The sequence below is a fragment of the Vanellus vanellus genome (assembly GCF_965231255.1).
Source record: "Vanellus vanellus genome assembly, chromosome: 1".
NCBI classification, from domain to species: domain Eukaryota; kingdom Metazoa; phylum Chordata; class Aves; order Charadriiformes; family Charadriidae; genus Vanellus; species Vanellus vanellus.
In genome coordinates this window covers 91,702,608-91,728,069 of record NC_138905.1, presented here as the reverse complement: position 1 = coordinate 91,728,069, position 25,462 = coordinate 91,702,608, and the positions used below count along the sequence as shown (strand labels likewise).

At 45.6% G+C, this 25,462-nt stretch overlaps 1 protein-coding gene across 1 annotated transcript in view; it reads right to left on the bottom strand.

Annotated features, from left to right (window-relative positions):
• The window catches only part of ARHGAP31 (Rho GTPase activating protein 31), a gene marked incomplete at both ends in the record, with an annotated part of 55,665 nt that overhangs the window by 7,733 nt on the left and 22,470 nt on the right, over nt 1–25,462 (bottom strand). The window contains 7 exons of the mRNA XM_082490637.1: nt 61–185; nt 1,926–2,124; nt 3,722–3,867; nt 5,598–5,705; nt 6,340–6,422; nt 11,099–11,243; nt 11,743–11,845. Coding sequence (XP_082346763.1) covers nt 61–185; nt 1,926–2,124; nt 3,722–3,867; nt 5,598–5,705; nt 6,340–6,422; nt 11,099–11,243; nt 11,743–11,845 — 909 coding nt within the window. The remainder of the gene's footprint in view (nt 1–60; nt 186–1,925; nt 2,125–3,721; nt 3,868–5,597; nt 5,706–6,339; nt 6,423–11,098; nt 11,244–11,742; nt 11,846–25,462) is intronic.

The following is a 25,462-nucleotide window of genomic DNA, read 5'->3' as shown; positions in this document are numbered from 1 at the left end:
TATCAATATTGCAGAAGAAAGCTGCAGAGAGAATTACTTAACTGAAAAGTGTGTTCTTACCAGAGAGCTTCTGTGCCCTTACGAAGACACTCCCATTTCGACTCAGTTTAGATTTTGATTCTGAGCCAGAACGGCCCAAGTTAAATATCGACTTCCATTTCTTGGACTTGGTAGATAATTTTCTCCTGGAAGGAAAGAGGGCTCCAGAGGTTACCAAACCCAAGAGATTTTTTTCTTCTTAATATCCCACAAAAATGTCTGAGCTCTCTTCCCTCAACACTGTCCTGCTTTTCTTCTCACACCTCTCTTAATTCTAAGGCATGTGAAGCACAGCTGCACAATCAACTCTTGCTTTTCTATAAGTGATTTATCTGTATTGCTGATTTAACCATGTCATGGATGGAAAGACACCTAAGCCAACTCTTCAGAGAACTGGCTGTGGCATCGTGCTACAGCAACTGTGATTGACTAAGTGATCAACCATGCCTCTCTCCAGAAAGGAGAGGTTTCTGAGGCTAGAACCATCTTGCAGTACAGTAAAGAAAAATTGCTTTTTAAATGGGTTTTAATGACAGAATGCAAGATAAATTCCAGAGAACCGATGGAACTGGTACTATCACCCAGTGCACAAAGCTACCATTTAAAGTCCTCACAGTTTTATGAATTCACAAAAATAGAAGGCTCTCTTAATACAAACTCGCTACTAATACTTCTCAGGCCAACATGCATTTAATCATAGGTGTTACATCACCAAATGGAGGAGGCTTAAGGCAATTAAATCAATTTCTAGTAAATGTCAGAGGAAATGGGACACCAGTTCCCTGCGTCTCTTTGGAAATCCCAGCTTTAAACAGAAAGAAGCTGCTACTCCTGAAGCCAGTTTTCTTCTATGCGTATTACTGCATGAAGCTGTTTCAGTTCCTTCATATACCCATTCTGACTCCTCCTTCAATCTCCCCTCTTCCAGAGCAAGAACCTCTTATCTCCCTATCTTGCTCTCCAAAACGGGCTTTCTACCCCCATAGTTCTGCTTTTCTTTCAGATCAATACTCAGAAGTCCTACAAAGAGGATTAATATCTTGGGGATAGGACCGTTCTCTTCAAGCGAGGAAGGAAAAGGCAGTACAGAGGGGCAGTACACTCTTTTGTCTTAAGCTGGTTATCCTCTTGCCAGCATTCAGTTAGATGGCTCGTTTTTGCTTTAATACATCAAGTGTGAAGAAATGTCTTTGCTACGGTGCTTTATGGGCCAGTAGATTAATGAGCCTCCTGCTGCAGAGGCTATAAACTCTCAGAACCAGGCAGTAGAGTGGCTATATATTAACAGATAGATAGACAAATAGATAAATACTTATGCTGGGCAGCACTGCCAACAACGGCAGCAACCTCAGCTGAAATCAGACTCTTCTCCTGGCGTACACACAGATGGCATAGGTGCCACTATGTAAATATCTCTCCATACCAGAAGTGAAAATTCAGCTTATTGCTTGGCTATGAGCGCTGAGGAACCTGGAGAACAGCGAAACTGAGCAGGTCAATGTCATCAGGCGCGCCGTGGACTGGCCACCAGCAGGTGGAACTCACAGGAGAACTGTGTCCGGACCTGTTCCACACTCAGCCCAGCTTTAGCCAAATCCTGAGCTGACCCAAGGATGCAAAGAAATTAATTCTTTCTGTAGGCGGTCTGTGAGGTTCTGCCCTAATGGAGGGATGTGGAATAGTGGAGCTATGAACCAGCAACTGCCATGCTTCTCAGGAGCAGCTGTGCCTCTTTTGAGAAGGGTACACAATTGTCTCTCAATATTGGCTATAGATCCATGTGTGCAGGTGTGGGGGTATCACACTAACAAAAGATTCATTTGCGGTCACGCTGGGAAACCTTCATTATTTTTTTTTTTGCACTTTACACTCCTCTTAGCACTTACTTGCTGTCAGGGAGGTCAACAACCGTGTGGAAGAGCGACCCAGTTACAGGGACAATTTCAGGCAAGCTGTTCTCTCTCCTCTCCTTACGAGCAGGGTGGGAGGCCGACAGACTCCGTGCCTGAGCTTCTTCCAGGCTCACCAGTTTCATCGGCAGGGAGGCCGAGGGGAGGGTCAGACTTTTCACAACTGATGGACTCTCTGAAAAGCAAGAAAACACATTCCAGCCTCGGGTGAGGAGAGACGAGAGCAAGAGCTTCATGTCTTTATTTGACTGGAACATCTCCTGCGGAGGGGGGAAAGGAGCGGCACGTGCAGGGAGAGAGGCTTTTTGTCAGATGTGTCTTCCATCTCCCCAGCAACCTTATCCATCTGAGTGCATTCCCAGCAGGGGCCACGCTTGAGAGCCAAAGGCTGTGTTGCAGAGACTTGCTGCTTCTGCTGTAGATGTTTCGGTGTGAAAGAGGCATCTCTGAAAACCACCAGGATTCACACATTCCCCTTTCTCCTCCCTCCTTCCCTCCCCAGATTTTGGAGCAGTTCGGTCCCCAATCTAAACCTGCTGCCTAATTCTTTCTCTCACTTCCGCTTCTTTCTCCTTGTCTTGATCCAGCACAGGTGCTGTTCTAAAATCAGCATTACTTTACCTTCCTAATGCATTTCAGGGCTATGGGAAGCAGTGTAACTGGCAGCCCTGGGAGCTGAAGGTCTCTGTTTACACAGGCAGTGGCAATGCCAGCTTCCCATAGGCCACCCCACCAACAGGCTTGTCCTAAACAGACCACCTCAAGGTGCATGAAGGTAGCGCAGCCTCTGGAGTCCACTCAGAACTTAGCCCTGCTGCTGAAGCAGGGTGCAAGCTCCTGCCTGTGCAGAGGGGCTAAGTGAAGGGGCACTTTCCCAGTAAGAAAGTAACTGGGACCATCATCATGTTCCTCTCCTGAGGAACCACACTGGTAGAGCATGGGTGCTACAGGTCAGGCAGGGCACCACACTGGAACTGCAGACTCCACGGACAGACTAGTAGGGAATGCCACATGTGAAGGGAAGGGTGGATGGGACAAGCTGACACAGGGCCAGAAAGCAGAAAGGTTACCTCCTCACTTCTGCAGGTATTACAAGTCTTCCTAGTGTGTAAAACAAAACGATGCATATTTCTGAAATTATGTGAGGTCACTGTGGATCAAAACCCTCTCACTTCCCCGGCTTAAAAGCATTTTGACAATAAGCCTGTCACTAAATAACAAAAATCAGCGTTTCCCAAGACTGCTGATGTCCCAGAAAGAAAAAAAAATCTCTTCTTATAAAATGTCCCCTGGCACAAGACATAAGTTTTTAGAACAGAAGCTTAAGTTTTATCTTGGGAGTGTGGTTTCTGACTTGGGTGGATATGGTGGCTGCAGAGCAGGTATCATCAGTATGAGGAATTAAAATTGGGGGAGCCTGAGAGAAGAGTTGGGACTGTGGCTGATGGGCTTAGAGAGAAAGCTTAGACCAGAATTGAGAAGCAAACAGGTGGTCTTCCTTTTGTGGAAAGGGTTAAGCCAAGTGAGATCATGCAAAAGATGAGCCATAGGGCAACCTGGGAGCACAATGAAGGAGGCTAGTATTCAAAACCAAAATGTTGGAGATGGGGATGAACAGTACAAGAACAATGAGGGATTGGGCTCATGGTGTGTTTGGGGGAGTCTGTGAGCACAGTAAGGGTTGATGTGCTTGAAATATTAGTGGAAGGAGGTACAGTTAGAGCTGGAGTACATTGCAAGTGACATGTAGAGTGGTTCAGGGAGGTCGTTACCAATGTTCTCTGCACAGCTGGCTTTTCTGTGGTTGCTGAAGATCTGATCCACGTGATTCAGGATGAATTCAATCACCAACTGCTGCACTCGCACCTCCAGGAAAGCTGCATCCCCATTGCAGCCAACCGCCTCAATCTCCTTTGACCTGCACCAGGAAAGAAGTATACTAGTAGCCAGCATTGCTACACACAGACCCTGGGAAGCAGAGATCAGCTTTCTTCCTGCAAGACTTGGAACAAGGATATTTTCCCCATTCTTGCTGCACCTCTTGCTCTCCTTCCCTCACGGACCCACATTCTCTCTGCCTTTTCACTCTTCTAAAAAATTATTTTCCCTGTTTTCTCTGTCACCTCTGGTGCTTCCTTTCCTGCCAGTGTTATTTTCCCTACTTCACTTTTACATTCTTCAGCAGCGGATAAAAATATGACTCTCAAACTCCACTCTTCTCCCTCTATGTTCCTTTTAGCTATTTCAAAGTTGGGCTGGAAAGACGATGCAGGAGCCTTCAAACACTGCTTCGTGATCCCTTCTCAGTGCTTCAATCATCTCTCAGTGAAATCCCTTAGAACCTGCTCAGGTCTTCCCCACACCAATTTTTTCAGTGCTTTGCCATGTGCCCCAGTAGTCTCGTCTCTGCCCCCCTGCACTCCCACATTCTCACTCTTGCTCTCAGCAAAGAAACATTCCTTATCTTGACATGCCAAAGTGTTGCTGAAGAAATTATCTCTGGGCAATGGATCCTTTGTAAAGTTAATGACTGGTGTGTTAGATAATAGCTTGGGGCATTGCCAAGAGGATAACCCTGTAAGGAGGCTGCAGTTGCACTGCTTGCTCCTTTCTTACCCTCCCTGGGACTTGCACTTACAAAAGATTGCAAAAGGAAACAGACTTCAGGTTTTTTTGACATGGACAGATGCTACAATAAAAATGTCTCAGTAGTAAAGGTCCACTTTGTGATATACAATAGAGTCAACATTTGATTCATTTTCAGAACCTGCTCTGCCTGTTTTGTGATTTAAAAGGGTGAGATAACTGTTTATAGAATGTTTTTCAGGCCTGAACATCTCTAGCCAATGTCTTTCCCTCCTGTCCTCTGCCAGCCCAGGGCTCCCCCACCCCAGCTCTGCCAGCGCTGCTCTCCTGCCCAGCTGCAGTCGTGGACTCTCCCTGCATAGTTCATTCCTCTCAATATATGGGTATGGGATGGATGGGGAAGGGAATCTCAACAAGATATGAAATATTTCCTTTTTTTCCCCCAGATACTATTTTTTCTTGTTCTGCTTAGTTCCACAACGTATCAGCCAAACCTCTGCCTGCATCTTATCCGGGCCTCTTCCCAGCAGAGTGCCAGGCATAGCAAACATGACAAACTAGCTGGCGGTCTTGAGATCTGACACTAGCTGCCATCTTAAGCCCACCAAGCTCATCTCGCTTATGCTCAAGCAGATCTGGGCACAGGCCTGTAGTATTATTGCCCTGTTGCCCTCCCTTCCAAGCCTTGCTGTCTCTCATCGCCCCGCTGCAGAAGTACTGGCACTGCCAGAAATGTCATTTCCGTTCCACAGTGATGAGCTAACTCCTCATTTTTAAATTCATGTGTTCAACATGCAAATAACAGCTTTTTTTTTTTTTTTTATAAGAAACACACCAAACCACAAGCTTCCTTGGATGCTGGCAGCAAGATCTCAGATTATTCAACCTGGAAGAATTTTTTCTCCTTTTAAAAGTTGTTTGCTCTGTTCTGCTGTTCCCCTTAGTTGTTCTGCTTTTTCTTGTCTTCCCACTTCCCTCAAGGGATGGGTCTCCAGGCTCAGGTGCTGGCGCTCCCCTTGGAGGTCAGCACGGTGCTCTAAATGAGAGGACTCTCTACTGTACCTGAGAAGATTGGGAGCCCACACCAAGGCCAGGTTTCTGGTGTGCATGTTGGTCATGTTGCTGAAGGAGGCCAGGTGAGTCAGGTGCTTGATCAGGTATTCCAGCGTTCTGCAGTGGTTTTATACGAAGAGAGAAAAAAGGTTTCAAGTGATCGATGCCCACCCACTGGGACAGCAAGGCTCAGACCTGACCCAGCCCTGACCTCAGAGTTGTCCCCTCCACAAGGAAGGCAGTGTCTGAAAAGGCACAACAGGCCCCATAGGACAGAGGATTTACAGCACCAGCATTCACACGGGATGGCAGTGAGCATCTGAACAACTGTGCTCTGGGGTGGCCAAGGATGGGGCACAGACCAGACAATCCTTAGTGTGATGGGTGTGAAGAAGATGGCAAACATATGGGAGAGGGAGTAGGGTGCTACAAAGGCTGAGGGCTTAGCTCTTGCTCAAGGACCTCCTGCAGATCATCTTCTCCTCACCATACCCAGCACACTGGCCAAGGATGCCATGGGGATTGTACCCGGGGAAGGAGGATGATAGACTGTGGCCAAGAAGAGCTTGTTCAATCTCTAACAATGGTTTGATATTTAAATGCCAGATTAATTGTTGTCAGATTTGGAAATGGTGAGTCAGTTTTTGAGAACTGACTTCTAGAAATAAACTCCAGTGCTATTTGAGGCAATATTCCCTGATGGTGAGGGTCGTTACACTGTTCCTCAGCACCTCAGTGGACACGTTCTCACCTGTAATGCGATGGTGGGAGCTCCTGGATGACATTTTGAATTCGTGCCAACTGCTCGTCCTCAGGGAAGCGTGATACTGCTTCCTGTGGAGATACAAGGAAACAGTCCACCCTGGCAATGGACTCAGGGGAAAAGGAAGAGGGATAAGGAGGGTCACATGAGACAGCCTGTCTCAGAGGGAATGCTCTCTTGTTACCTTACATAGCTATTGGTAAACAAAGTTACATTGAGCCCCCCAGCGCAGCAGAATTTTGCTATGCTGTTCTTTCATGTCTCAGTGCATCCTTCCCACAGGGTGGGACAGGGTAGTTAATATTTTGGGAAGAAGGGCATTTAAGGACTGAGACCTTAGATTAGGAGTTATGCTTCTTTTCTTTTTTTTTTTTTTTGTTGTTTTTCTGTTTTTTAACTTGGGCAGTGATGGGTGGAATAGTAAGAGAGGGAAAGAGAGAAGCGAAAATACTGGAAAAAAAGAAAAGTAGTGCCACCCCCCTCCCTGAATCTGTGTTAAAAATAAAGCAGGTCTTTCAAGCCTTGTGTTATGAAAGCAGCTTGGATATACATGTTCCGTGTTCTTCAAAATAAGCAATATTTTGGCTGTCATATGAAGACAGTTATAGGCATTGTTTGTGTGAGTTTGCACCTTTTATGGTGGGAGAGCCTTTATCAAAATCCCTGTCCTGGTAGATTAATAAATTCTCATACTCAGGGTTAGACTAGGTTAGACAGAATCTCGGTCTTGAGCAAGTCTGTATGGACCAAAAGCTTAGAGAGCCACGATAAGCTTTTGTCTGCATTCCTAGGAGTTTACTGCATTGGTATTCATCTGTTCAGCTGTTCCCTTTCAATATTTGTGCTGGGGGAGGACAAACCACCAGCGAGTTCAAACAATGCATGACTGTCTGGGAACCTCCTGCCTACCCTACTGCCACTGGAGTTTGGAGCCAGTTCAAAGAAAGATGCTGGGACCCACGCTGCCAGCAGAAGCTTTGCCTACAGACAGACGTCAGCACTGCTAGGAAAGGAAAGGAAGGAAATAACCCGTCCTAAACATTATGAACCTGAAATTACCAGCCACAACTAGAGAAGCATCTTCTTGTAGCAGTCACTACAACATCCACATTGATGATGCTGCCATCTCTGTTCTGGTCACTGTCCTTTTCCCAGCAGACCACTTCTAATGTACAAACACCAGCAAACCAAACATAATATGAATCATGTTTTATTCCCTAACACCAGGAATTGAGATCTATGCCCTCTAATTTGAACTTGTCACTGGTGTGATGGCAAATTAAAACAAGTAGGCTCACTAGTTTGGTGTACATGAGATGCAGATGCACTTGGTTTTGACCAAAGTAAAGGTAGATTAACTCCTTCTCATACTTTTTACCCATAACTACAGCTTCTTTTTTAAAAAAAAAAAAAGAAAGCCTATTACCATCAGCCCAGAAATTCTAAGAATAAGAACTCTTGTGATCTTTATACAAGGTTTCCAGTTGAATGGCCTTGTCCAAAGATGAAGATGGACAGAAATATAAACTTTAACTAGTGCATCTGAAACATTAGATTTCATCTAGATTGAACATGGTGTTTTCTCCCCCAGTGCTAATCTTCTTTCCCATATTTAACTTCCATGTCTCAAAGACCTAATGCTTAGACAGCAAGTGAATATAAGCTTCTCTGAGATCATGACCCGTTCAAACCTCTGAGCCACATTTCTGACCCATTAGTGTTGCGCCTTTGAAATCCGAGGCCCCCTTCAAAACTCAGGAATACAGCAGCAGAATACAGAATTCAAAGAAGAATCAATAACTCTACTTATTACATGTCTGTTAGTCATGGTATGAATTTATGTCATTTAGGATTTTTCTTACTCCACTGGTGATCTTGGGAGCGCACAATTCATAAGCCCTGGTTAAAAAGTGGAATAGATCCCGAAGAGAGAAAGTAGGCTTGACCTCCTACAGCTGGTTTGCTCTGAGGGAGTACTTGGACCCTCTATGCCCAGGCTAGAACAAGCCAACCAGATTCAACTTAGCTATCCTGTGAAACAAGCATCCATCACTACAATACAAGACGGCAAGCTGGAGAGCTTGAGAGGTCATCATTTAGCACAAGTTGATAGCCAGTGAGGTCATGACTGGGATGTTACATCGTGAACTGGACATAGTGATGACCAAACGGCCAACCCCTCCCTAGCCGTTAAGAATTTTACTTTCCTTAGCCACAAATGTCTGAGTCACTCTGCTGACTCAAAGTGGGGCCTATCCCATCTCAGAGACAGCTCCGACTGAGTCAGGCTGGGATTAGCATGCATCCTTTACTCCTACCAGCGCTCTTCTGCCGAGGCACAGCTGCCACCATTCCCTGTCCAGACACCCCACGCACACACACGCTTCTAGCAGTTTTTCTGCTCCTTGGGGAATTGTTCTTTTTTCTTTCTTTCCTCCTGTTATCTGACTGTGCTTCCTGTCAGCTGGGTTACCCATTATAAATCCCTACTGAGTAGACTTACGTGAATAATGGATTTTGTGGGTAAGTGGACAAACTGAAAAGCTGGAGATTAAAAAAATATCCCTCTGAGGTCAATCCAAAGTGATAACATTTTGGGGATCTGGCACAAGGTTTTAAAAAACAATTGTTTGAGGTTGACCAAAGCGTCACCCTCAACCACAAGTGAAAGAAATTATCATTTAAATTTGGGGTTGTTTAACCCTTTTCTGAAAGACATTTTATTTAAGAGTTAGATGTGTTGATTTTATGTTGAAACATTTCCTTTAGAAAGCATTTGTAAAAGAAACATTTAGACAGTTACAGAAATGTTTTCCCTTTTGTTTTTGAATAAAACTATTTACCAAATGTATCTACTGAAAATCTGCAAGTCGTCATCCCAAAACTGCACTTTTCAGCAAACATTCTTTCCTAAAAAAAGTTTCCATCTAAATCTTCATGTTTCCTTTACAACATTTTTCTTTCATAAATCAGTAGTGATAGCCAGAAAGACACCAGCCAAATAGCTTCAGCAAGAATGAGACTCATCAGTTACTGTGAATGGGTGAATAATACCCTGTATTTTCAAGATCCTACTCATCCTGACTGTCTCTAGTTTAGGGATCCAATCCTATATCCTCAGGATCCCTATATCCTGAGGATACAGGTCGATTTTTCAAATCTGCTCAGAATTTTGGCTGAAGTTTTGACTATACATCACCTTGAAACATAGACCAATCTTACTTAAAATGTGGCGTCAAAACAGCAAGACACCTAACGCTATTGCCTATCTATCAGGCAGCACAGCAAGCCAATTCCCACCCCGTGTTCCCCAGCTCAGTTGTAGTCTCTAACAGCTACATGACTTCTCATAGCAGGTTGCTGCTCGGCTGGTCCTGTCTGGCTTTGCCCTACAGCAAGACCCCTTGCAGAAACATGCCTGCCTCTTCCCATAGAAGGCTACAGGGAGACTTTAGAGAATGACGTCTTCTTCTGTGGACCCCGTGGATCTCTCTCAGTGCCTCCTGTGCCAAAGCAGCGCCACTTGGAAGTGCTTGATTCAGGATAGAGGCAATGCAGACAGCAACACCCGAAGGCCAGGTTGCATGCCACTTCCCGTTTCACTCAGACGTGATTTTGCAAAACTTCTCTGCAACATCTGACATGTTTGGCAATGTCTGTCCCCTCCACCTCCTCGCAAATGGGAAAGAGTAGGATGACAGAAATTCTTAACAAAGGACGGATGTTCCTAATGCTGAGAAAACAATCTTTCCCATCCCCCCACCCAAATCATTCTAAGGAGTTGGTGAATTCTTTTAGCTGAAAATTCACACCACTGGCACAGAAGATTTCAGCCTGAATGACTGGATTTAAATTTGTTGGTGTCATAAACTGAAAGCGGATTTAGAGCTGTAAGAAGCAGGCAACCTTAACAACAATCACAGCTTGCTGTGCCACCTTTTAATAAAATATTATCTGTCATCAAAATTAGCCAACTCTCTTAAAAATTCAGTCTTTGTTGGTCTTATTTTTCTGCTCCCCTGCAGTCTGCTCCTAAGCTCCAACTGTATCCATGTATAATCTATAGTTGCTTTTCAGAATCGAGTTACTACTCTTTGAATTATAATCTCTTTAAACAAGTTTGGAGATTTCTGCTTGGCCAGCTGCCACTTATCTCTGCCATTTGTATTTATGACATGATCATGACAGACCTGATGTGCCATAACTGGCATAACCTGTGTCATCATTTGCACTCTGACAAACTGTGTGAAAAATGCTACAGAGGCACAAAAATTGGTACTTTACACATGGGCTGAACAATCAGAATGTGCAGGTGTCAGGAACTGTCAGAGGGACAGGGAGGAGGAACCCACACCCTTGTGATTATGATCACAAGCTCCAGGTGACCCAGAAGACTCTCAGTGATGGACAGTAATGAGGAAAAGAAAGAAAATTAGTAATTCTGGGAGGAGGTGCACTGTGGGGAGAAAGAGTAACAGCAGGGAAGCAATGCGGTGAAAAAAATGAGCAAGATGAAGGGGAGGAAACAGCAGAAAAACTGAGAGAAATAAACATGAAATGGGGGAAAGAAACAAGGACAGGGAAAGAGAGCCAGCACAAGACAAGAAGGGAAGAGCACTGAGAAGTGTTTATACAGATAGATGCACCAGAAGCCAAGACATTGGAGTGAATCCCAAACAGTTGTCATGGAGGAACCTGCAGCACATCCACGCTGCTGGAGAGGAAGGAGAACAGCAAAGGGTCTCACCGTGAATTTCTTGTAGAGCTCATAAGTGAGGAGAGGGTTGGGCAGTTCCCTGAAGTACAGCTTGCAGAGCGACCCCACACAGTGGATGTCCTGGAGGTAAACTTCCCTTGTCAGATCCGGACATTGGTCAGAAACAAACTCTTGTCTGAAACAATATGGAAACATAACAACTTCGGCAAGTAAGCGCTGTAGCATCCCAGTACTCCACCCTAAGTACTCTTTCACAGCTAGAAGAATAAACAAACTGAAAAGTAGGGATGTCAACTGCAGCCTGCCTCAGATTGTCTCCTGGGATGAGGGAGGCCCCAAGGTTTCAACTAGTCTCTGGTTTCCCTAACATAGTCACATGAGTGGACCCCAAACTGATATAAAGGGATTGCTTTGTCTTGAGAGACAACAACTCAGCACTTGTCTTGAGACCCTCCAGGCCTTTCCATTAATAGATGCAGAGGGAGATAATTTTTTTCATTGTCATGGAATAATCCCTGTAATGTCGTATTTCCCTGTTACCAGCTTCAGGGACAGTTTATCTTCTGCATCAGTGTAGAGCTCTGTTGGCCCCAGACTATGCCCGAGGGACTAACAGTGAAAAGGTACCAGCAATGTGACCGAATCTCTCTGGCACTCAGACAGATTGCCCTTACCTCAGCTTTTGTATGTTGGATGTCACTCCTGAGAGGCGGTAGATCCCATCCACAATGCCATGAGTCTCAATGAACTCCGCACAGCTCTTCAGCACGTAGGGGACTAGGAGAGGAAAGCAAGTCAAGATGCCCAATGAATACACACTGAGAACTTCCACAAGTAACCACAGAGGAGACAGTTTCATGAAACAACAGCAGAGACTCTCTGCACGTGCAGGGAAGGGTGCAGCAATGGGAAAAATACAGGCAAACCAAAATTAAACCGCAAAAGCGGCCGTAGCCAATTTGCAAAGTGAGGATATGCTATGGTTTTGCCATGCCATATTAATTGACGTATGACAATGACAGATCCTGAAGTCACAGAAACATTGTGGGAAGAAAGGTAGGGTTTCTCTCACTCCCTTTTTCTTTCCTTTCCAGAAAAAGAAGCTATTTCATTCTAATTGAAAGCATGAGGTACGGCATGAGGTCCTGGGAACCTCCCCCCTCCCCAAGATATAGCTCCAGCCTCACTGAATTGTGCCAAAAGGTCTGATTGGCTTGGATAAAAATCAGAGAAGCATTTGCACTTCCATATAAGCCTACATACCCACAGTTTAGAGCTCATAAACTCCCACCGAGGGGGTACAAAGTTCAAATATTGACTAGATCTGCACACTGACACAATCTGACATTGGCTTCAAAAGAATTCCATCAACATAACCAGCCAAAGACTGAACCAGCCTTAAAGCTGAGAGGAGCATGAGGCACAACGTTTACATCCAGACCCGGACCCAAAGCATATGTTTATTTTTTCCCCATTGTATAGGTATAGGAAACCCTCATCCTCTTGGTCAGACCAAGCCTGCCTGTCCCCAGTACTGTAACAGCCCTAGCTATAACAATAACAGTAAGAGAGCCCTTCCTTATTAGGTGCTAGAAACTGCTGTGTATTTAAGGCAATGCTTCACACAGCCATAAACGCAAAAGCCAGTAAATGCAGAAGTTAAGAGTTCCCTGCTGCAATGCTGACTCCGCTGCACTACACATTCGGAAAGCTGTATGGAAGAAAACAGACTAAGCCATACATTTGACTGGAAAGCCAGGCATAGCAATTACTGCATCTTTGCGACACCACAGAGATCATGCCTCTGGCTGGACCTTCCCTGAGTTCTTCTGCTCAAAGTTCAGGACCATAATGACATATTAACATGTGCTTCATCAGGCGGCATCCAAAAACAGCACTCCAAGGACAGCCTGAACAAAAACCAGATGGTACATTATTGTATTTCTCACAGCTGCCACTGAGGCCAGAGCCAGCTCATGGGTGGACTTGCCCCTGCCAAGCAGCCCAGGGCACAGGCTCTGGTGAGGAGGGCTACCAAGCTGGTGTCTTCCTCAGTGGCATGCTATTAGTGAGCCCAGTGGCTCAGGGAAGTGCTACCCTTCTGCCTCCTGACTCTTACTGAGGGAGCTAAAGAGGTCCTTCTTGTGGGTCCCTTCTCTTCTCTTTTGGCCAACCCAAATGCAGGAATACGCAAAGCATCGGTGATTACTTGGAACCCTGAATGATCCAAACAGACTAATTCTCTTCAGTTAAAGAAGCCTTTCCAAAACAACAGGGGAAATTTGACTTCATGGTTTCTTGAGCACAGACTCAATGGAGGTATACTAGTCATGCTGTATCACACCTAAAGCCCTTGGACTGATTTTTAAAACCCTCAAGTTGTTGGGCTAAGACTAACAGCTCAGCTCCTGGCAGGGGCCTTAGCCTACTACAACAATGTTAATGGGAAACCATGAAATCACCAATAGAACAGGTGAAGTCTACAGCGTCAAAGCTTCATCCACAGCAGTCACAGAACTATAGGAGTCTCTCTTCTTTTAAGGAGGCACATCAGTGTCTTCCAGAAGGAACATGGGAAGCATTCCTTTCAGTGCGTACAGCACGTACCTCCTAAGAGGACTAGGTGATGGGGAAGGAGACAGAGCAAAAGTATGAAATTTCCTTAAAATCCTGCCAAGAAAAGCCCAAGTGACACATCAAGAAAGAGGACCTTCCTATCTCTGAGTAAGACCTGATTATCTGTAACTGCAGTAGGGAACTCAGATCATATGATGATGAGCATGCTAGAAATTAAAAAAAAAAAAAAAAAGAAAGGGAAACGATGACTTCAGACCTCTTTTTCATTTCTGGCTGGTCAGGCTCTACCATCTTCGTAGCAGGAGCTATGCATACATGGTATATTAAGATTTCCTTCTTGGTAGGGGTCTCTGGGAATAAATCTAATGTAAACAGCAAAAATGAAAGCTAGACAGATCCATGTTCACTTCAGATCCTTTTGGGTGGGAGAATGGGTGAACCACTCCATGCCACATGGAAAAAGAAGAATTAATTGAACAGAAAACTTATTTGATCAGGAAAGAGACATGACAAAGTTTGCCTAAAAATTAATTAGTCTTTTGTATAGAAAAACTTCATATGATGGTGCCTAGCTGCCACGCAAATGGGGCCTGTGCCCACAGTGCCCTTAGTTAGATACTTTTTGAAACCTTAGTGTTAATAAGCACACCAACTTAATGCACAGACTGATGTTTGTTGTGACTAATTTGACCTCTTGAAAGTAAGACCTCTTAAATCGCACTACTTTTTTTGCTGAGTTTTAAGTTTTCTTGGGATAAATTAGGTCAAGAGGCCTCAGGCAGGTAAGCAAATCTCCTATACTCAAACTAGAGAAGGCTAGATCCATCTGTTGAGGACTGGTAAGCACAAAAGAGGCCTGAGGGGAATAATCTGTAGCAAATGTATAAAATTCAACCCATTTATAAAAGTGAGTGAAGACTCCACAGTAGAGACAACCTATAGACTGAAGATAAACAATGTGCACTGAGCTCTGCCAGTATCTCTTACTCCAGCTCTGCTCTTCCCTGCTTTTCCAGCCCTGGGCTTCTCACATATCTCTGCCAGTGCCCTTCACTCATCATGTACATGATTTCCTGCCTTACTGGCTCTTTGGCTCTTATGAAGAGAAACAGACAGCTACGTCAAAATGTGTGGCAGCTTTGTGATGTCAAAAAAGAAAAAAATAAAATCCCACATAGGACAGATTTCACTTGCAGCCAAAAATTACAGACTTTGACCTCAGATCCCTGAAGGTGAAGGGACTGCATCAGCTTCCTGCAACGCAAGCCCCTAAATGCAGCGCTTGTATGAAACTGGAGCACAATAAATATTTTCTTTCAGCAGAACCTGCAGCTCTGAAATTCCTGAGCAGCTCTGATCTCCTACAAAGCTGAGTCTTTTGGGCACTTGGGGGAGGTGAGGTTAGAGTGGCGGTGAGCAGCTCCCCTCCCACTTCCAACCGCCTCTATGGTGTTTTGACTATTTCAGATGTGGCTCCCAAAGAACGGAAAAAAAAGCCTGTGATCAACCCTGAATGCAGGGAGGGACAGACTATAGCATGTGCTTTACAACTGGACTCTATCGGCATTACAGGGCACACGTAAATCACAGAGCCGGGTCTCTCACGAAGGAAGTTTGGATGTGGATGGGGATTTGTAGCAGGGGTGTGCGTGTGCGTGCAGGCACAGAAAGGGGGGGGGGGGGGTAGGAGGTGTCCAATCTTGACACTTCTATAATTAAAACTGTGCTGGAGGCTTAGAAGTTGGAAGAGGCAGCTGGTGTCACACAGACCCCGCTTGTTCTGCCAGACAGCCAAACTGTCCTCATTTAAAACTACAATAGAAACCAGATGGAGGAGGAGAAGAGAGCATGGAGCAAGGCATCAGTCAGAGGGGAAATTGAGTTATAAACATACTGCACACAAAAGACAATACTTCTCTTCCCTTAGACAAAAATAAACCAGAAGGGCAGTCGCAGCAACTTGTTCCACTCTCACTGGATATCACCTCCAAGCCCAACATACACAGACATTTACCTTCACCAGGGTCTTTTCTGTGACCACAGCTCATGCCACCTCCTTTACACGTGTGTGTGGCTCCTGCTAGGTCAGGTATCGTGCGCCTTCTTCCCCTCCTCTCCCCTCCTGATCCCACCAGCTTCCAGTGCCAGCGATGCGCGCTCAGCCTCTTGCCTCCCAGCATCTCTCCCTTCTCCTGTCCCTTCCCAGCCATGGTGCTGCCACCCACCAAACCTCCCTGCCAGCGAGCAAGGTGCTCACTCTTTGCCTGCCTGACAAAGGCTTCATCTGGCACAGGGCTGAGCATTTCAGATCAAAGCCAGGGAGACCTTTAAGCACGCACCTGACTAAATCACCAAGCAGCCCTGGTAGGAAGGAACAGTAGCAAGACAGGGAGTCACCCCATCAAATGACCGGTGGAAGGATGGACTCCTGGTCTCCCAACAAAGCCAGCAAAGAGTGAGAAAGACCCTGGTCTAGCAAGAGATGAAAGCAATGTCCTGCAGCCTTCAGTGCTGCCTGCTGGAAGAAACTTTTAGTCTCCATGGGCTCCAGAAGGACCCTGGGGAGGAGGTTGCTAAGTCAGCCACCCAAGCCAGTCAATGCAGATACTGTCCAGTAAGACTGTGCGTAAAGCTAGCTAACCCGGACTGGGTCATGTATTCAGGGGACACTGTACTGAACTGGACTGAACAGCAGCAGGCTTCAGTTTTGTCTTTACCCTTCTGCTGTTCTCTCAGAGGGCTCCTTACAAGGATAAAAGTTAGTGACAGAACTACTCAGGTCCTTCTCAGTGGTTGGTTTATACCACATGGAGGAGGTTTCACGTCCTCTCTAATTTTATTTTTATTTTAGTTCAAGTAACAGGAGGATAAATGCAGACCTTTCATTTCACCTGAAACATCATCTTTTTGATGTTTGAGTTGCAGGAAATAGTTTGAGAGCTTTTTTTATTTCTTCCAAAAATGAATCCTGTGCCATAAAAAAAAAAAAGGTGTGAGCATTTTTATTTCACCATTTTGATTTTTTTACATGTTAGTATGTTTTTTTAAATTGCCTTCCATTGCCCTCAATAGTAGTGCATGCTTCCTATCATGCTACGTCTATAGCATGACACTAAAGGTCAAAATAGTCTCTTGTTTCAATTTACATGACTAAATTAGGAAATATTTCCTCCTAAAAAATAAGTGTTTCAGTCTGTACTAAGAAAGAGCTGTTATTCTGTACAAACAAAAATAACAAAACAGTACACGTTTTAGAACATACTGAAATATTAACTTGGCCTCCTAATCACAGGAAAGGAAAAGCTTTGTATAAATGGCAACAGACGTGAATGTCAGTATCTCTGATGTGACATTTTTCTGTATTTCCTGATGCTTCCTACTTTAAATCACGAGCTTTAATGCTGATTCGGTAGATTTCTTTCTTCTTTCTTTTTCTTTTTTTTTTTTTGCTGATCTTGTCTGATTTTTACTAGGCATAAGGTTGGCTGAGAAACAGATTCCAGAGGAGATCAAACTGTGCGCTCCTCCCTGCAGCTCACCCGAGCCCCAGTCCAGCACGGCAATCACAATTCCAGTTTGCTTCCCAATGCATAGCCCTAACCTGTGGCAGCTAAGGATAAATCCTGCCTTGCCCCCAGGTATCATCTCCTTTGCCTTTCACTGTCTCCTTGTCAGCAGTGGCCAGGTATGGAAGGGACCACAGCATCTGAAATTGCCGCAGAGGATCTCTCCTGCTCAGAGATGAAGTGTGTTGACAGAGCCGGGGACGGGGAGGGTTCGCCCTGCCTGGACACAACTGCTACAAGGACAAACAGAGGGCTTCAGTCTCCAGGATGTCTATGCATACTTTTCACCAGCACTAAATTCATTTTACAGAAGTAGAAAAAATAAACTGTCTTACCATCAAATTCCAGTGTTTAGTTTGGCTGTTAGCACTGAGCTACTAGAACCCCCCCTATGCACACATACACCTGTGTTTGAATAGCGTGAGATAGCTAAACAACACCAAACAGGCTTAAAAACAAATCACCTTGTTAGAGTCCTCCTCGCCTCTTCCCCCTTAGCTGCCATAAACACAGTTAAAAAGAGATGAATAGCTGGCGCCGAGGTGATCCTGTCTGCATGGACAGCACAACTGAATCACCATATAAGTCACACTCTTCATATTTTTTTTTCCTCTACTTCTGTGGGAAATGTCTCTGCAATGTCACGAAGGTTAGGACAACAGTGCTGTTCCCTGCGATGAAAGCACCATCCTGGACACAGTTATGATTCTGGTGGGCGAAGACGTAGGAAAATCTCGAATCTGTCCGATGCTGTGAGCCATCACCCTCCATGGCCTGAGTGGGAAATGGAAACGCTGAGCACTGTTCGGGATGTGGCACACCGATTTCATGCAAAGGCATTTCAACACAGCCTGGAGGCCCAGTGTGAGTTTGAATGAAGTCAGCGCCATCACTATCAAGGTTTTTTTCCCCATTGATATTATACCCAGCTTATATCTCACATGTCTAAATAAGACAAGTAAGAACACCTGATCTTCCGGAATAGGTCTGACAACTGTGATGTTCCAGGCAGAAATGAAAGAGCCCACAGCAGACCTGGCCAGCTCATCAACAACGCACATCAAAGAAAGCCCAAGAGAAAGCACTGCACAAGCAGACATTGAATGCTGACTCTCAACCCTGGCGGTCACCGTGTCCCTCTGAAACGTGACTAGTACCTTGACATAGCTGGCAGATTCTGTCATGCAGGCACTTTTGAAAAGAGGTTGTACTAAATACTAGAACAGTTTTGTTAGGGAAACATCCTGCTGTGGGTTTCCTGCAAATAAAGACCAGATAACCGAACAGGATATCTCCACTCCTAAATTTATGACTCTGTGGTACAGCCACCTCGGAAAACAGTGGGCTGAGGTTCTGCGGGGTAGGACAATAAGCTGTGCGTGGCCTCAGCTAGCCATTTGAATCCTAACAACTCTAATCCACAGCAGATTAGGGTGGGCATTGTACGGTGTTTTGTTCACCATAGCACAAGCAATTGGGGTAATTAATTCTGGACATAGGCGTAATGGGACAATTTATGCCGTCTCAGAAAAGGGACAAAGGTATAAGTACAGAAAAGATCAGAATAGTTTTGAAATTGCGTGTAATGAATTGACCTCTGTCTTGGTGAATGCCTAGGTACTATGAGGACAAGAAGGCTGTGAGGCAGGGTTTCTGCTGTTAACCTCGTTTCTGACATGTACTAAAACCACGACCAAATCCAAAGGCGATGTCAGAGGCTGATGGAGCACAGGAGTGCGGGGCAATGCTGATGCTGCAGCTCGAGGGAGCTGGAAGAAGCGGTCTGCAAGGGAAGAGAGCAGGTAAATATTGAGTGCTGGGATGGATGGCCGGTGTTGTAGGCTCCATTTGAAGACCCTTCAGTGCCCACTGTCTTTCATCCAGATCAATCAACAAGATTATAGGCTGCAGGTGTCACACTGTATCATGTTTTCCTTCCTTTCTTCACTCTCTTCTTAAGCATGGACACCAATGTAAGTCACGCTAACCTTTCCTTAAAGCAAGGAAAATATATAGACTTCGTAAGTTTTTTCCTTCTCTCAACAGCTTTTGATCTGTATGTTTTCATCTACGAGGGCTTCAGAAGTAAGTTACAAAACAAACAGTGCACTGTCTCCATCTTCTACCTCAGCCTGCTAGCTGATACAGACTTGCTTAGCTTCTTACGGTCCCAAAATTATTCTGGAGATGACCTGTAAGCTGTTACACTCATTTCTTGACTGTAAAAAGAGTGTAGAAACCAACACCTCCCTTGACACGTGGGAACTCTTACATGGGATTCTTAGGATCCCAGAATCTGGAGAAAGGCAATTCAGGGGGATCAACTGCCTGGCCATCAGAGTTTGTTCTTTATTCCTTTTCAACTCAGACTTTAGTGTGCCAGACCATAGGGATTCAAGGTTTCTCTTTATAAGGAAGCCTTTTGGGGCTGTTAGAAAGAAATTCTGGGTGCTTAAATCTTGACGTGCATCTGAAAAAATACTAGTTACTAGTTAAACAGTTTTGAAGTCCTTTGTACTGTGCCTTTCACAAGCACCACTTCCATACACTGGAATCTATAGCAATCTCTGTAGGATGTAGAATTTGCCTGTAGTTTCTCTGCTCTTCTGTCATGCTGTCTCACTGTTAGACAGATCCTTAGTCCACTTTCATAGTGATGGCATGCTGGTGACAAAGCAACTAATTCCCAAATAGATGCTCTTGGGAGCCTTCAGGGAAAATGATGCTGCTGTTATCCTGCTGGTGAAGAGACAGAGCAAAGCGATGAGCTGGGCAGTTGTCTTGAACTCTGGTGCTGCAGCAAGGTGAGCTTTTCTGCAGTTGTCTCTGTGGTTCTTTCCCAGGAAATTATTGTTGTCCCTTTGAATGTGCAAGGGTAGGTTGGACGTCCGTCCGCGCTCATGGTTCTCCTTCCACACTTGCTGCACAGAAAGGCATTTACAAGCATATATGACAGCCATTCCCAAGCTTTAAAGTGCACATCCAACTGTGCCAACTAATGGAGAATGGCAGCGCCAATGAGCTCAGGTGTGTGAGAGGGAGAGCAGAGGCCAATCACTCCACTGAGAGCCCAAATTAATGCTTGGTAACAAGGTATGAAGTAACTGAGAAGCTGGTCCTGGACCAAGCTCTCATATGGATGGAAAATTGCATGGCTGAATCTCACAGCACATATTTATATCTTTTCTCTTCTTTTTATTTTGCCTTCTGTCTCACTGACGGACTGATGCAGACTGACACTAGATTATGCAGCAATGTTCTTTCACTCAGGCCTCTCAATGATCTTGCCTCTAGGGCTCTCCCAGTGAAGAGTGGATACAGCAATTTCCAGAGGTTATTCCAAATGGGCTATTTTACAGATAGTCAACAACTTAGGGCAAAGAGCAGGGAAAATTGCTGAGGATCATTATATATCACGGACAGACAGATGAGGAGCCTAAATACAAACCCGTAAAGGCTGCAAATGAGAAGTGAAAGGCAAATGAAAACAGACTTTTGAGAAAAAGTAAATAAGGCTTTATGATGTCAACCTGATTGAAAACAAACATGCGAAGGCACTAGCAGTAATCACTCATTATAGTCTGAAGCCAAGCAGCACAAAATCCATTCCATCTTTGCTCAGTTGCTGAGCATATATTTAGACCAAGTGTTTTCATTGCAAGGCTGGCTGGGCCTGACCCAAAGAACCGCACTCATACAAAAAATCCCATTGAATTCAGCAGCATTTTCCACAAGAGAAAAAAAAAAATCTGTTTGTTCTACTCTCTCTTACCTCTTACCATGGCATGCAAATACTAGCAAACGAGGTGTAGGAATGATAGAAGCATTTTCACCAGCTTTACAGGAGCATAAAATGATGGTGTGAGGTTCAACACAGAGGGGAGAATTAAGACTGCTGCTAGCAGTGGAAGGTCACCTAGAAATGCTCCTCCCAGCCCTACTCAGAGAAGGTTGAAAACAAGCCAGTCTTTATTTGAAGAGGATTAAGCCCTGGGTGATTCGGATTGCTGATGTTTGTCTGGTGAAACGAGGTGCTGTTCCACCCATTGGAAGTAATGCCCAGGGCGTATGATCACCACAGCCTGTGGGCTCAGTTTCTGTGCCCGAGCAGCATGGAGAAAATTCTGCCAGAAGCAGCACCTGGTCAGACACACATACCTCTATGCACAAACAAAGGTATATCTATGCATATATCAGCATATATATGTGTGTGCACACATATACAAATCTGCATGTATTTTTACATATGCAATTATATTCATTTATGTATGTATATATGTGTGAGAGGTTTCATGTACGTTACCAGGAAATTCTTCTGAGAGAAATGGCATTTTTTTAATAAGGTGTCAATCAAAGCCTAATACCTAAAGGTGGTGTTTACAGAGTCAAAAGCCGCAAAAGTCTTGCTAGGCTGATGTCACAGGTCTGGGGGATACATCACTACATGGTGGTGCTCTTGCTTGTTGAAGCTTGCTCAGCCAGCCAGAGAATAAGCCATCGCCACAGACATTTTCCATGCTCTCATGTCCCAGGCAAAGTGCGTATTGCCCTGCATGTGCTGAAGGCCTTTCTGGGCGAAGTACTTACTCTGAGCCAAGGAAAGCTGTTGGTTTAGGGGAGGATTCCTCAAGCATGCATGGATTTCTACATCAGCAAGTCCAGAACCAGGCTCAGTGGATTGGTTTCACTCAGTGGCATAGTTAAAAAGGGTAGACCATGGGATATGGGTCATTTTGGCTACAGCTTTTCATCTCCAGAGACTGCAGTCCTCTAAAGTGTACCTTACAGCCTTGATCACAGGGATCGTATTTTTCTTTCCATACACCAGGGAGGGTAAAGAGCTCTAAAAGGAGCTGCTGAGCAGCCTGGCTCCAACATCTGGATGTGGTGCTGCACCTTCAGGGCTTCTTTCAGAAACAGCAGGGAATACAGCACTGCTCCATCTGCCAGCCTTGTGGCAGATCAGCACTTCGCATATGTTGCAATCGGGCAACTCGGTCCCTCTCCAAAGCCTGCGAGAATGATCAAGGACAGCAAAGGAGGCAGAACAGCATTTGCAGATGGTGTCACACAGCTTCCCAGCTTTTCTGGGCTGGGATTGTTTAGAAGAAAATATTTCCTGCCACACTGTTTGTGTCTACCTCCACCCCAGGATGTCGGCACATAACTGCTGAGATGCACCCAGAGCCTATGACATGGTTTCTCCAAGGCTGACCTGCAAGGACTGTACCTCTGCAACTGCCTGGCAGAGGGGTAAGGGTACCAGAAACTAGTTCTGTCAGGTGGTCAGTGATGAAAGGAGGCACAACATGGCTTTTATGGGCCCTAATAAAAGGGGAAAAGAAACAAAGCTGAAAAAAATATTACAGCATGATGCCATCTTCTTATTACCCAAACAGGCTTCTATCCCCTCACCTAGTAGAGACAACTCAGGAGAGACATGTCTATATGCGACTCTTCTTTTCTGCCCCCAGTAGGAGCAGTTGTCTTCATGACTTTTCTACCACACAGAAAATGCCCCTGGTTCCACATGGGATACAAGACTCCCCCTCCCTTCATCTCTCAATAAATGTGCCTGCGAGGGGTTATCAAGCTGAGGGTCATTCTCCGTGCTAACAATGGAAAAAGAAAGCAATATCCAGCTGTTACTAAAGTAGTTAATCAAGTCACTTCGCAATATTACTCCTCAGTTTCCAAGTCCCCCAACGGATTCCTGATACATTCCATATTTTGCTCTTTATTTTGTTTTCCATTTGGCAAAGGACAGGCTCTGAACCAGTGTGAAGAAAAACAACCTTTGCCCCCTCCCCCCCCCCGCTTTTTTTTTTTATTTTATTATTATTATTTTTTGACGGCGCTATCTCTGCTCCAAGTCAGGCCAGGTAGTGCTTATCATTTCCTCTGCACGGCAAACACCAGCGTGCATGCGTTTCCTGCCGGCGAGTCCTACACCGCAAGCTGACATTGTTTTCAAGGCCCCCCTCGCTCGGCGGCAGGAGCAGCTCTGCCGCACAGCGCTTCCTGTTGATGTCAGGCCCCTCTTCCTCCCAAAGCAAATGGGCTTCCTGACGGCATCTGTGTCCTTTTCCATGAGGACTAGCAGTAGCCATTTTCCTACAGAGCGGCTGGGGCGGAAAAAAAAGAAGAGGTAGTGGAGACAGGGATTCAATGGGGAGGAGCAGGAGTGGTTTTTTTTTTTTTTTCCTAGCAGCGTTGAAGAACATCTGGGGCCCCTCTCAATGAGGAGGAGAGAGAAGAGATAAGAGGTCAAAACAATAGAGCTACGTCTCAGGGATGCCCGTGTTTTCAAGTACCAGAGAAATCGCTTATTAGCAGAGAACATCAGAGACTAATTACAGCTGCTGATTTCCCACTGCTAAGGAATGTAAGCTGACAAAAGAAAAGCTGCAGCCACAGCCCCCATGCTCCAGCGGCGCTGTCATAAGCTGTGGGAGATGCCAAGACCTTTACACTAGGCCATTGCCTACATTTTTATTCTTTCAAATTGAGGAATCTCTACTGTTGCCAGCACTGTTTCATCAACAGTGGAGAAACTGGACAATGATTGCAGAACACAGCTTACACCAAGCTGAAGCACTTCAGCTCCACAGACTGCCGTTGCATAAACCACTGCCCCAGCAGAGAAGGGAAAACCTAAGCACACACCATTTCGGACCTTCCCTGGTCCATGGCATTCAAGGTCTGCATTTGTCCCATTAGAGAAGCTGATGGGCTTGTGCCAGATCCCACCAGGAGGTCATCAGTTTGCTGCACAGTGTAAGAAAGCCCGGGAACATGTGATTACAGGCTCCGTCGTGGTGGGGACACACAACAGGGCAGAGCGCGAGGGGCACAGCCAGCCATGGCAGCAGCATTGCCTGCCCTTTGCCGCATTTTAGCCACAGGGCTCCCACGGCCTCCCGCACCAGGCAAGGAGCTGCCTTGCGTTAGAACATGTTCCCCTGCCAGCAGAGGTTTCCCATGACTGGGGAAACGGACTCCTCCAGCGTTTTCTACACCACATCTGAAACTATGGCCAAGCAGGTGGAGGGGGGAGGGGGTTTACTAAGGGACCCCCAGCAATAACCAGAAGAGGACCAGTCCTTTAAGAGTCTCAACTACTGCTCCTAATGGTCCTCTGGGATAAGTTTAATGTATATTTCAATAAAATATATTGTTATAACATGATTTTCTCCTCCTTTTTCTAGCTGTTGCCTGGTCACCTTCCTGTGTCACTGTAGGAACTAAGCAAAGGGTTACAATTCCAATTTCTGGCCATAAATTGCCACAGAGGCTGACAGAATTACTCCAGCTTTATGCAACTGCAGCCAGAAGCAGAAGCGGCCCCAAGTCTGGCAGAGCCGGCGGAGTTGCCAGAGGGTGAACTGGAGCTGAGCTTTCTTCACAGGCAGAAATTCTTACTCAAGGTGCAATTGCAAAACCTCGATGGCTGGTGTGGGTGTGAGATGCAAAGGAAAATAGCCCACTTACGTTCTCACAGCAGAAGTTGGCCAGGGCCGCTGAAATTGGCAGCGCTGATGTTTAGGCGAGCATTCCGAGCTGCAGAAGATGCGCTAAGCTCAGCTGGAGCTGCGCTGCTGCTCGCACGCGAGAGCAGGATGGGGGACCAGGAGAGGAGACCTCCCTGCGCTGTTTAGGGAGCTCCATTCTAGACAGTGCCAGTGGCTTTTCTGGAAGGTGCCCATCAGCTGGCAGCGCTGGCTAAAGCCTGTGAGCGCTTTGCAGGATGGGTTTCCTATTTCCAAAGCTGCTCTCGGAGCAAAAGCCCACTTTGACAAAGGAGCGTGCGAGAAAAACAGGCTCCACCGAGCTCACATTTTCCCATCGTGCTCTCCCTCTCTTTTAGTACTATTCGTGAATGAATTACCTCAATCCCTCTTAAGCAATGCACTGACCAGGAAAAGGGCGTGGGGACTATTCATGGAAAAATCCTTGAATCTTTTAGCCCTGCAGCATGGCTACAGTTACAAGGAAAACAGGATACCATGCTGCGTGTGGGGAGGAGGAAGAGAAAAGGAGCAGAAACCCTTAACGATCTACAGGGACTGATTCGTAAGGAAGGACAAAGTGGCGGTGGTAAATAGGCACAGCTGGCCCAAATTAACAGGAGAGACAAGAGCGCGCACAATAGCGGTCTGCACGGTGTGCATATACCACCAAGGGAAAGGGCCTGCTCTGGATGATCAAGGGGTTGTAACGAGGAGTGACTGAATGAAATTATGAGGGGAAA